General features: G+C 35.9%; 1 protein-coding gene across 3 annotated transcripts in view; it reads left to right on the top strand.

Moving 5' to 3' along the window:
• UGGT1 (UDP-glucose glycoprotein glucosyltransferase 1) overlaps positions 1–10,857 on the top strand; it is a 195,064-nt gene extending 184,207 nt beyond the window's left edge. For all 3 annotated transcript variants that reach the window (XM_090278868.1, XM_090278874.1, XM_090278863.1), the window contains 4 exons: positions 788–902; positions 7,968–8,084; positions 8,431–8,599; positions 10,006–10,857. In XM_090278868.1, the coding sequence (XP_090134994.1) occupies positions 788–902; positions 7,968–8,084; positions 8,431–8,599; positions 10,006–10,031 (427 nt within the window). In that variant the 3' untranslated portion in view covers positions 10,032–10,857. The remainder of the gene's footprint in view (positions 1–787; positions 903–7,967; positions 8,085–8,430; positions 8,600–10,005) is intronic.
• The last annotated feature ends 2,912 nt before the right edge of the window (positions 10,858–13,769 follow it).

Genomic DNA, 13,769 nt, shown 5'->3' with positions numbered 1-13,769 from the left:
TTATAGTTTTATACCTTCTTTTTTTAACTTCATTTCTCTAGTAAATATTATATGTACAGAGAGACCTTATTCATTTTTATATCTACATATTATTCCAATAGTATTATTATATTTATGATCTTTTTCTCTGACATACATTATTGCACTGAATAATTAAATACATTATTTTGTATATTTCAGTATAACTATAGGATAAATTTCTAGAAGTATAATTCCTAGGTCAAACCATATATATGTGTTTGATACTATTCTAATGAACACTACATTATCTTCTCTGGGCATAGCATGATTTGAAATATTTGGAGGGTAGAGGACCTGTAGGAAGCAGCACATACAGAGATAAACATTGTGGTATGGTGATTTTAGTATTCAACTATTTTTGGTCCAAAAGAAGGGTAACTGTTGTTTTTTTTCCCCTGCAACATTTAAAACATCATCAGGATATTTTTGACTAATGTTTATTTAGCAGTTACTATAGCTTTTATTACCCAATCTGTTGACATTTGCTAGAAGTCATTTGTAAGAGACTATATTATTTCTTTTGGAAGGCAATTAAATAAGACACAGTGACAAACTGAGCTTGTGGTGGCAGAATATGGGTTTTGTAGTAGTATTCTTAGTCATCTCTGAAGTAGCATATACTGACCCTGAGGTCCACCATCAGGCCTCAGGCTCACATTTTCAAAGAAAAGCCAGAGTGTTTGCCTAGTAACCTGTTCCATTATCTAGTGGACTTCTTTTTTATGCCATAGTCCATGGTTATAACAGATGGATCTTCTCTATCCAGTGCACTGTATGTTGTTGATCTGAAGAAGTTTAGGAAAATAGCTGCTGGTGACAGACTCAGAGGACAGTACCAAGGTCTAAGTCAGGATCCTAACAGCCTTTCAAATCTTGATCAAGTAAGTGCCTATTTTTTTTGGTTAATACTTTCAATGATGGGCATACAATGTTGTGTCGGAAAATGATGTATTATTTGCTTCTCTGTTTACTCCTCCGTTGGGACAGTGTTTTATTTCTTCATGGGAAGGACTTTTTTATTTGTGTGTGTGTGTGACATTTTTATCTGTCCTGAAAAGAGGACACACTAGTGAAAAATATCAAAGGCCTTGTAAGGAGGCTTAGCTCTGAGTCTCGCTGGCATCTAAGTGATGTTCCCTCCATCTGGCTAGTAGCGGTGCAGGTGTAGATGGTGTCCTCCCCTGCCCTCTTGTAATCTGCATGAAGCCTCAGTTCACCATCCTAGCCCTTTCTGTACTGCTCAGAGAGTGAGCACATCTCCTGTGTGTTGGGCTACCCAGCAGGATCCTATGAACAGCTCACCGTCTGGATGCTTCCTACATGGAAATCAGCAGGAATTCCTCTTTTGGCGTGGAAACTCTTGACAAAACACTGAAATGGCAGTGGTCTGCACTTATATTTTTGTTATTAATTTCTATCTCATTTGTTCTATGATCTGAGAATATATTCTGTATGATTTCAGGCACTGAAGATTACTGAGATTTGCTTTTTACTCACATATGGTCAGTTTTCCTAAACATTTCATCTGGTTTTATGTTCTACAGTTGTTAGGTATAATATTTTTCTTCGTGTGTTCATTTAAGTTTAGTAATGTTATTTTTTTGGTCTCTTTTATTAGTTACTGAGATACTTATGTTAAATTATTTTTCTGTACCATAAAATCTTTCTTGTTTTTGGTTTTGCCAAATCTTCCTTTACATGTTTTAAGACTATGTTACTGAGTGGCTAGAAACTTAGAAGTCATATGCATATTACTGACAAATTAACCTTTTATTATCTCTGGTTATACCTTTTTTTTGGATCTTAAAAGGTGCTTCTTCTAATACTAGTGCAGCTACATTACTTTTCAGTTTGTGTTATAATATATATTTTTTAAATCCTTCTATTTTCAATCTTTATCCTTTGTTTTAGTTCTATTTCTTACATATAGCTTGTATCTGTTTGTTTTTTTATTGAGTGTGACAATCATTTAATGTTTTAATTTTATTGATTTTCTATTATACTTGTCCCATTTTTACTCCATTGCTCTCCCCAACCCACCCAGCCTGCCCACCCCTTTTACCACAGTCATTCCCCACACCATTGTCCTTGTCCATGGGCTATTTATACTAATTCCTTTACTACACCCTTTCCCTAGTTACCCCCCTTCGTTCCCTCCCTCCCTCCCCCCTGATAACTTTTATTCTTTATGTTCTTTGTTCAGTTTTGTTCATTTGTTTGTGTTGTTCATTAGTCTCCAGTTTCAGGTGATATTCTATCGTATTTTTCTTTCTTTGCCTGGCTTATTTCGCTAAGCATAATTCTCTCTAGTTCCATCCATGTTGTCACAGATGGCAGGAGTTCCTTCTTTCTTTCTGCTGCATAGTACTCCATTGTGTAAATGTACCACAGTTTTTTAATCCATTCATCTACGGATAGGCACTTAGTCTGTTTCCAGCACTTAGCTATTGTAAACAGTGTGCTATGAACATAGGGGAACATAGGGGTGCACAAGTTCTTTTGAATTGGTGTTTCAGGATTCTTTGGGCATAATCCTAGCAGTGGAATCACTGGTTCAAAAGGCAGTTCCATTTTTAGTTTTCTAGGGGAATTCCATACTGTTTTCCATAGTGCCTGCACCATTGTGCATTCCCACCAACAGTGCACTAGAGTTCCCGTTTCTCCAATCCTCACCAGCATTTGTTGATTGTTGATTTGTTGATGATGGCCATTTTGACTGGTGTGAAGTGGTATCTCATTGTGGTTTTTATTTGCATCTCTCTGATGGCTAGTGATGTTGAGCATTCTTTCATGTGTCTATGGACCCTCTGTGTATCCTCCTTGGAGAAGTGTTTGTTCAGGTCCTTTGCCCACTTTTTAATTGGGCTGTCTGTCTTCTTAGTGTTGAGACTTGTAAGTTCTTTATATATTTTGGAGATCAATCCCTTGTCTGAGGTATCATTGGCAAATATATTTTCCCATATGATTGGTTTCCTTTTCATCTTGCTGATGTTTTCTTTTGCTGAGCAAAAACTCTTTAGTTTGATGTAGTCTCATTTGTTTATTTTTTCCTTTATTTCTCTTGCCTTAGGAGATGTATCCGTGAAGATATTGTTACGTGGGATATCTGAAATTTTCCTGCCTATGTTTTCCTCTAGGACTTTTATGGTGTCATGACTTACATTTAAGTCTTTGATCCATCTTGAGTTTATTCTCATGTGTGGTGTAAGTTGGTGGTGTAGTTTCATTTTTTAAAAGTCCCTGTCCAGTTTTACCAGCACCATTTGTTAAAGAGGCTCTTCTCACTCCATTTTATGTTCCTTCCTCCTTTATCAAAGATTAGTTGACCATAGAGGTCTGGGTTTATTTCTGAACTCTCTATTCTGTTCCACTGATCTATATGTCTGTTCTTATGCCAGTACCAGACTGTTTTGGTCACAGTGGCTTTGTAGTATTGTTTGATGTCTGGTATTGTGATTCCTCCTGCTGTGTTCTTCTGTCTCAAGATTGCTTTTGCTATTCAGGGTCTTTTTTGGTTCCATATGAATTTTTGGAGTATTTGTTCTAGGTCAGTGAAATATGTCATTGGTATTTTAATAGGGATTGCATTGAATCTGTAAATTGCTTTGGGTAGCATGGCCATTTTGATGATGTTGATTCTTCCCATCCAAGAATATGGTATGTGCTTCCGTTTATTTGTATCTTCCTTAATTTCTTTCTTCAATGTTACGTAATTTTCAGAGTACAGGTCTTTCATCTCTTTGGTTAAGTTTACTCCTAGGTACTTTATTTTTCTTGTTGCTATAGTAAATGGTATTTACTTTTTTGTCTCTGTCTTTGATATTTTATTGTTGGTGTACAGAAATGCCTTAGATTTCTGTATATTTATTTTGACCCTGCTATTTTGCCAAATTCACTTATTATATTGAGTAATCTTTTAGGGGAGTTTATCGGGTTTTCTATGTATACTATCATGTCGTCTGCAAATAGTGATAGTTTTACTTCTTCCTTCCCAATTTGGATGCCTTTTATTTCTTTGTCTTGTCTGATTGCTGTGGCTAGGACTTCCAACACTATGTTGAATAGGAGTGGAGAGAGTGGACAGCCTTGTCTTGTTCCTGATTTCAGGGGGAATGCTTTCAGTTTTTTGTCCATTGAATATGATGTTGGCTTCAGGCTTCTCATATATAGCCATAATTATGTTAAGGTATGCTCCCTCTATTCTCATTTTGCTGAGTGTTTTCATTATAAATGGGTGTTGTACTTTATCAAATGCTTTTTCTGCATCTATTGATGTGATCCTGTGATTTTTGTCTTTCATTTTGTTTAGGTGATGTATTATATTTATTGATTTGCGAATATTAAACCATCCTTGCATCCCTGGGATGAATCCCACTTGATCGTGGCGTATGATCTTTCTGATGAATTGCTGGATCCTGTTTGCCAGTATTTTGTTGAGGATTTTAGCATCTGTGTTCATCAGTGAACATAGGTTTTGGGCTGTTGCGTGTTCTTATCATTAGTTTCCAGAAACTTCTTGAAGTCATTGTTGATTTCAAGTCATCAAGTCTTCCTTGATGTCAATGTTAACCCATTCATTATTTAACAGCAAGTTATTCATTCTCCATGCGTTTGAATGTCTTTTAGTTTTTATCCTTTAGGTTGATTTCTAGTTTCAAGGCATTGTAGTCTAAGATGTTTGATAAAATTTCAATTTTATTGAATTTGTTGAGGCTTTTTTTGAGTCATACCATGTGGTCTGTCTTTGAAAATGTTCCATGTACAGTTGAAAAGAATGTATATTTTGCTTCTTTGGGATGAAAACTATAGGTATCAATTAAGTCCATTTGATCTAGAGTGTTGTTCAATGCCTCAATATCCTTGGTGTTTCTTTGCTTCGAAGATCCATCCATTTGTTGACAATAGGATGTTAAAATCCACTACTATGAGTGTGTTGCTATTGATATCCTTCTTGTAGTCTTCCAGTATTTTCTTTATATATTTGGGTGCTCTTATTATGGGTGCGTATATGTTTATCAGGGTTTTATCTTCTTGGTGGATTGTTACCTTAAGTATTATAAAATGTTCTTTTTTGTCTCTTTTTATGGCCTTTGCTGTGAAATCTGTTTTGTCTGATATAAGTGTTGCTACCACACCTTTTTTTTTCATATCCATTTGCTTGGAATACTTTTTTCCAATCATTCATTTTCAGTGTATGTAAATCTTTTGTTTTGAGGTGTGTCTCTTGTAGACAGCATATATGTGGGTCATGTTTTTGTATCCATTCCGCTACCCTATGTCATTTGATTGAGCATTTAATCCATTTACACTTAAGGTTATTATTGATAGGTACTTATTTATTTTCATTTTTTTCCTTTTGTACCTGTATTTCTCCCTCTCCCCTTTTTTTTCTTTTTCTTAAAGCAGAACCTCTAGCATGTCTTGCAATGCTGGTTTGGTGGAGATGTATTCTTTTAGTCCCCCTTTGTCTGGGAAACTCCTTATTTCACCTTCCATTTTGAATGAGAGCTTTGTAGGTAGTGTAGTCTTGACTGTAGGCCTTTGTTTCTCATTGTTTGAATTTTTTTTTCCCATTCCCCTCTGTCTTGTAGTGTTTCTGTTGAGAAATCAGTTGTTAGTTATATTGGAGCTCCCTTGTATGTTTTTTGATGTTTTTCTCTTGGTGCCTTTATGATTCTCTCTTTGTCTTTCAATGTTGCCATTTAATTATGATGTGCCTTGGAGTGGGCGTCCTTGAGTTCATCTTCATCGGGACCCTCTGTGTTTCCTGGACTTGCATGACTTTCTCTCATCAAGTTAGGAAAATTTTCTGTCATTACTTTTTTAATCAGGTTTTCTATCCCGTGCTCCTCTTCTTCTCCTTCTTGTAGCCCTATGATATGGATATTGTTTTGTTCCATGTTGTCCTGCAGTTCTCGTAAACCCTCTTCATTCTTTTTAAGTCTTTTACATTTTGTCGTATTGTCTGGGAATTTTTTGCTACGTTGTCCTCTAACTCACTGATCTGATCCTCTGCTTCTTTTAGCCTCCTTTTGATTGCTTCTACTGTGTTCCTCAGTTCAGAAATTGTATTCTTCATTTCTTCCTGGTTCTTATTGGAAGTTTGTATGTGTTTTCTTATGCTGGTGTAGTTCTCTGTAAGTTCATTGAGCTTCCTTAAAACTGTCTTTTGAATTCTGTGTCTGATAGACAATCATTTAATTTGAACCCTTAGTTAATTTATAGTTAATGTAATTACCCATAAGTTTGGCTTTTCTGTATTACTCCTACTCATTACATGTGTTCTATGTTTTTTTTCTCCTTAGTTTCTCTCAGATTGATAGTTTTTATAATTTCATTTTCCCTCAATTAGCTTGAGCTATACACTTTTTTTTACAATTCTTTTTAATGATTATCCTGGCAGTTACAGTATGCATTTCTGACTTTGCAGAAATATACCAATATTAATTGGTATATTTTATCCACCTACCACGCAGTGCAAAACCATCAGAACAGTGCTTCTCAAATTTTGGCATACATAAAAGAATCAACTGGAGTACTTACCAAAGCTTTAATATCTGGTCCCCATTTGTACAGGATAATTCAGTAAATAAATGGTTGAGCCTAAGGCTCTTCATTCTTCTCAAGCTCCTTGCTGCAAGTCTGCATACCACATTTTGAGTAGCACTGCCTTAAAAACTCATTAACTTCATTTATCCCATCCTAATGCCTTGTTGCCTTGTATTTTAGATCTCTCTATATTTTAACCTCAGAAGAAGTTACTATTCTTGTTTAGTACAGTCAATATCGATTTAGATTTAGATTTACTCACGTAGGTACCCTTTGGGTTAGATGCATTCTTTGCTATATTTCTGGGCTTCCATAAAGAGTCATTTTCTATCTGCCTGAAGAATATCTTTTAATTTCCCTTAGTGTGAGTTCTCTAGTAACAAATTTAATTGTGGTGAAATATACATAATGTAAAAGTTACAATTTTAGTCATTTTAAATTGTATAGCTAAATGACATTAAGTACATTCATAATGTTCTGTAACCGTCTATATCAGGAACTATTTTATTATCCCAAACAGAAACTGTGTACCACCCCTTTTTTGCCCCCTCCAGCCTCTGGTAACCTCTATTCTATTTTCTGTCTGTATGAATTTGCCTATTCTAAGTAGTTTTGGAATCATACAATATCTTTTTGTGTCTGACTTATTTCACTTAGCGTATTTTCAAGGTTCATTCTTATTGTAGCATGTATCAGAATTTCCTTCCTGTTACTATTGAATAACATTTCATTGTATGTATATACCATATTTTGTTTATCCATTCATCTGCTGATGGACATTTGTTTTATTTCCATCTTTTGACTATTGTGAATAATGTGTCTGTGAACATTGGTGTACAAGTATCTGTTTCAGTCCCTGCTTTCACTTCTTTTGTGTACATACCCAGAAGTGGATATGCTGGCTCATATTGCTCTTTGTGTCTTAGGACAATGAAACATTTTATTGTGTCAAATTCAGAAGGTTTCCTGAGAAAAGAGCTTCAAAGCTGCAAAGACTAGAAAACATGGGCTTCATCCATTTGGGATCAGGCCTCAGTAGACAAGAAGAATTCAGAGTTTTCTTTAAGCAGAACTGAAACATAAACCAAACTATTTTTAGTTGATTTTAAAAGGCAGTAGTGTTTTTTCTTAGAATTGCCCGGATGGTGGAAATTCTAGGTTCAGGCTCTTTGAGAATTTTAAGCTAAAGAATTTCAGTTGCTTATTATGAGTAGATGTTTTATGGATCCTCTAAACTTTGTGGTTTTTAAGACACCATAAATATTTGAGCTTCTCTAAGTTTTTTGGTAAGGACCTTTGCATTTCTAAAACTTTGTGACTATCATGTATAATGTTATGAACAGCTAACATCACTAATCTAGTATGCATTTATTTATTTGTTTATTTTTACCACATAGGATTTGCCAAATAATATGATCCATCAGGTGCCAATTAAATCACTCCCTCAAGAATGGCTTTGGTGTGAAACATGGTGTGATGATGCCTCTAAGAAAAGGGCGAAAACGATTGATTTGGTGAGCTGTATGAGTTTCACTATGTCTCAGTCCAGGGGGCTATATCACTAGATAACTATTAATACACAGATTCTTGTGTAGTCTTTCTCTGCAGTTGTATAGCCTAGGAACTGTAAAACATCTTAACAGTAAGCAGCAGAAAGCCAGTCCTGTTGTGTCTGATGGGGCTGTGTTCACTATTTGCAATCAGTGAAGGTACTACTTTTTCTTCTGCTGATCTGTCATTTGGTTCCTCAGTGGTGGTCTTTTTTTGTCCAGTTAAGACTTGAAACAGAAACACTGTTGAATTCTATATAATATACTCTTTCTTCAACTCAGCTGACATATGCCATTTGGGTTTTCACAGTGTAATAATCCAATGACCAAAGAGCCCAAGCTGGAAGCAGCTGTTCGCATTGTCCCAGAGTGGCAGGACTATGATCAAGAGATCAAGCAACTACAAATTCGCTTTCAGAGAGAGAAAGAAACGGGCGCACTTTCCAAAGAAAAAATGACAGAAGAGTCACGCCAAGAAGGTAAGGACAAATTTTGGCTTTGGGTAAGTACTTTTTGCAGTACTGATTTCTGTTTGTTGCAAAAATGACGGAATAATGAATAAAAGGAAAGGAAAAATCACATAATAATTCTTCCATCCTGACAGCATTCAGTGTATATTTTTCACTTTCCTTTATTTGGCCTTTTAAACAGTTTTATTTATTAATGTAGTTGCTGCCCTTTTCTCCCTGCCCTACTTTTTTTTGAGAAAGGGTGCTTTTATTGTGATTATTGTTATTTTAGGTTCATGAGTTTTGTGATACATAAGCCAAACATGACATTATATTAGGGTCTCTTGGTAGGTTCCTTAGTTTTTTTATTAAATCTGTTCAGGAACTGGTAAATGAACACATTTAAGATTGACAAGTGTGTTTGTATTTATTTTAGGCTAAGAATAGAGTACTAAGTCTATATATAGTGCTTTTCCTACTATGTCTATATATCTAATGGTAGCCATTTGAAAAAAAATTAGAATTTTTGTAAACTATTAATAAGCTGGGCTCTATTTAACATTTATTCAGCTCAAAATTAATTTTAAAAAAGGAATCACAGAACATGGCTCTTGAGTGATCCACTTAAATATCCTGAAGACTGTATCATGATATTAAATATCACAGCTAAAAGTTTGGATATTTACCATGAAATAATTCATTCTAATTCATTAGTACAGCCTCAAGAATTTCCATAGATGAACAAAGAATGTAAACATAATTTTCAAATAATAGGAAAACATAAATAATAAATTTGAGGAAATAGTAATGAGATTAAAGTAATCTATCAAGAATATGTACTACCCAGAAAAATATTCATACTGATGATGCCATTGTTGTGGAGATGGTGGTGAAACTGCCGGGGTCATCCTGTGTATTATAGCAGTCCTTGTTAAAAAGTTGTAAATCAGTTATCAGGCGTAGTTAAAATGTTTATACCTCAAAAAGTTATCTTGTGAATTTACCTTAAAGAATAATTCAACAGATGAAAAGAAGTTATATACATGGAAAAATTATTTTACTAATATTTATAAACCAAAAGTGTTGAAAACAGTTTAAACATCCAAGCATAGAGAATGGTAACTGAGCTACATAGAAATATGTTTATATGTTGTTAAACTAAAAAAAAAAAAAGAAGAGGAAGAATTCTGACTACAAATGTTCATTTTACTAGAAGTGAATAATGTACTTTGCAAACAGTTCACATTAAGTAGTATTATGCAGGTATCCCTATATGTCTTTTTTAGTTTGTTTTTGCTTTAAAACACACCAAGCCAAAGTTTCTGAAAAATTTAAAAGAGAGATAAAATGCTGATTACAGTAGTATAAAATGCCCAGTGTATTTCTATAACTTGAGGACAGTCCACTTTCTTTTCAATTATTCTCTTTTTCTATAGGACTTCAGAAACATGAAGAATTATGATCTCCAGAGAAGGATAGGAAATTGCACCATTTGAAAAACACTTTTTATATTAAAAGCTAGTTTTTTTCTGATCTGTCTATACAACTGCTGATGAATTGGCTGGGCAGGTGTGCCCAGATCTTTTGATGCTGAGCATTTGACTTTTGACTCCTGCACATTGGCGAGCTGTGGTTCTTTGAAGTTAAGGCTTTCTAGGATTTGTGCCTCAGAGGAAGGTGAGTAGCTGATCTTTGGGGACTCTGTAAAGAGCAGTCTTCTGACCCAAAGGGAAAATGGCAAAGGCAGTGGGAGTAAAACAAATCCTTTGCACCCCACCCAAGAGCATACATGTGCAACACTGTCATGGGAGCCAACCAGCCAGAGCCTCCACACTCTTCCTCGCCTCCGTTGACTGTCAGCAGAATCATTATGTAGCCTGCATTGTGTGCAGGTGCCACTTCGATTTGGGCTGGCAGGAACTTTGTCCAGCGTCTACAAAACTCAAGGTTAATGCCATTGCACTCCTGCACCCTTCCTGTGTTCTTCCGTTGGCATTAGTTCACTGTTGAACTGAGACCCAGCCAGCAGTTTCTGTCTTCAGGGTTGGCTCAAGACAAGTAAATTGTAGGCAGGATGAGGGTCGGTTAGGGTGAGGGTATGGGAAATATCATGAGCAGGAGGGTTCTGGGGTATTGCAGGGGAGGTGAGGAAAACCAGAAATTTGCTGTTCTCTTTTATAAACCATCAGCACCATTGTGACTAATTTGAAGTGAAACATTATTCTGATTCCCCACTCAACTTCACTGAATAGGTAATTTTTTTGTGAATAATTTTTGTATTTGTTGAAGTATTTGCTTTTTCTTTCCACTTTCTAAAGAAATGTCATTATTGATTTCTTTACTGGATACAGCCATAGTAAGCCCTCTAGTGATACATCTTGGAGGCTCAGGGCTACCTCTCCTCTGAGGATTTCTCTCTCACAGACACAGGAAGTTGACTTTGACTTTTCTTTATAAAAGACTCCAAGATCTGAGAGCCGCAGAGGGTTGAACAGTGTCGTTCATGTGTTTCATACACTGTTCCATATTTCTTTTAGCTTCATGCTGTGGTGGCCTTTGGCTTACAGAAATGCAGCACTTCACCCGTCCTCACTCTACACAGTTACATCTCGAAGCCACGTTAGCCCTTAGTCATGGCTTTTTGTGTTTTTACTTAGAATGGCCTTCTGGAGCAGCGTGTCCTCGTGAGCAGGCAATGTTGAGAGGCTCCCATGAGGAGTGTTTTGGTATGTGGCTGGCCTGTGGGGTGTGAAACCCTAGGTTCTCCCCTCACCTTCCCAGAGGCAGCAGCAGAAACACAGCTGCGAGTTCTCATGCTTCCTTGCTTTGTAAAAATATGAGGGGTGCAAATGGGCAGCTAAGTCCTCACTTTTTTAAGCCAGGTAACATTGATTTGCTGTCATTTTTTTTTAAAAAATCAAAGTCTTATTTCAAATTTCAAATAATTTATTTTTTCCATATTCATATGCAAAAGCTACCTTAGGGGTCTCTCAAGCATTCTGATGGAGCTTTTGAGTTTACTTTTATAATTCCATTAAAAATTGAGGAGGAGATAGCTCAGAAGATTTTTAGGTAAATTGATCCAGTACTGGAAATGTCCCTCAGAATCATTGCTGTTGACAAAGTCTGTAGCATGAGTTCCTGCTGCCCACCTTCTCATCAGGTCAGAGCAGCAGAAAGGATAGAATCAATGAGAAGAAAAAACATTTTTGCAGCTTCATATTTAATTTATTTAAGTTTTCTAAGGCTTCTGCTGCTGCCACTTCTGTGGGCAGAATTGTACACTTGCCCAGTTTATTTTCTGGGAGATTGAGCAGAAAATACTAAAGTCATTTTTTAAATGTTGGTTCCCTTGGGACATAAATCAGACCATCTTTCTCCATGTCTTTCTGCCAGGTCTCTTATGCATATAACATGTGAGGAAGATACAATGTGAAATCTGTTCTCCATGTGGTATGTGTGTCCTCATTGCCCCTTATCTGTCATCACCCTAAATGAGGTCTTACTAATAGTATAATCTAAATATGCAAGACCCAGCTTGCTTCTGAAATGGCCTAGTGTGCCCTCCTTCTCCTGCCAGTAATTCTTGTTTCATGTGGCATATAAGCATCTTTCAAAATTATACCCTAGGAAATGGTGTTACCACTAAAATTTGATCTTGATCAGCTTTGTCTGTTGACTCTACTGTGTGAAAGCAACTTGTGACTGAAAAGACGGACAGGAGAGATTTTTTTCCAAGATGCTAGGATTGATTGCATTGAAACATCCACGCTTCTGGAAACTTCACAATGCGTTGTTTTTAACCACCGTTTGTATGTAATGGTTTTTTTCTCTCTCATTATGCCATAATAGACAATTTTCTTTCTGAATCAGTGCCAGAATGATATGAAATAATGTGACATACCAGAATACTCATGGAACAGTGTGAATTTTTATGTTCCACAAATAGTAGTATTTGACTGAGATCAAAACCCATGCACACAACCTGCTGCTAGAGCTCTGGTGGCAGGCCTATGTTTTGTTTTAAAATTGTACTCAGTACTGCCACACTGAGAATGATGGCATGTTTATTTTCCAGAAGATTGATAAAGGGTTGAATCTGTCAAAATGGCATTTCAAATGGAAACAAACAGATGTTTGCCTACCCATTAATTGTGCATGTAGGCCCTGTATTATGTCAATTCAGCTCTTGGGAGAACAAAGATTTTACAAATACTAAGAAATCATTTCTAAGAATGGAACTTAATTTGCTCTGCTGTCCTTTAATCCCTCACATTCTGAACCTTGTTAAAGCTTCGCCTGAATGAAAGCTTTTAATCTCATTGCGGGGACTAAGTCCCTAGATGAAGGGCTGAAAGGTAGGAATGGCAGTGTAATTTTTGGAAGAGACTGGGCCCAATGATAGGGAGGAAGGAAACCCCAATTTCCTGTGGCTGGGAATTCTACTTTACTGATACTATAATTTGGAACTGGTCAGACACCACCATCATAGCAATGAGTATAAAATGATTCCTTTTTCCCAACATGTCCCCTATAAGGACTTGAAAATAGTCCTTTTCTAATATTACCTTGAATGTTTAATAGAACTAATTCAACTAAAGAGTTTAGAAGTGAATATCTAGTACATTTTTCTGAATAAAATGTTAGTACTATGGTATCAGATTTCAGGGAAATGTAAATGTTTTGCTAAAGCAACCTAATGGAAACTTCCTTGGTAACACAAATGCAAATTATTTAAATTAATATATCATTGTTTTATAATTTTAATAAGTTTTTAAAATATTTTACTTTATAAAGGGGAAAATTAGAGTTAAACAACTTAAATATAGCTGTAATGTGTCACATTTTTAATTTAAATTTAATTTAATTTTCCCCTGCCTTGATGTCATGAAGAAGAATCTTCATCAGGAGTTGGGTAATTATGTGATTGAATTCAAACCAATTAGACTCATTAACTGGGGTCATCGTTGATATTTCAAAGTATCTCAACAGGATACCAGTTCCTACTTTTATTATTTGGACTTTGATCTCTTGATCTAATACATAAAGGACACTCTGAGTGGCAGTGAGTCTGTGCACTAAGTAAAGGATCCATCCCACTCAGAGTAAGCCGAGAATTTATAAAAATGACCACAAAATCAGCTTTAAACAGCTGTGTGCTCTCCAGAAGTAGTAGTTCATAAAGTTTAAACTCCATGGT

The sequence above is a fragment of the Furipterus horrens genome, unplaced genomic scaffold, assembly GCF_987537825.1.
Source record: "Furipterus horrens unplaced genomic scaffold, mFurHor1.1.pri manual_scaffold_1, whole genome shotgun sequence".
NCBI lineage: Eukaryota > Metazoa > Chordata > Mammalia > Chiroptera > Furipteridae > Furipterus > Furipterus horrens.
Note: the sequence above shows the minus strand (reverse complement) of the source record. Positions and strands in the feature narration are given on the sequence as shown.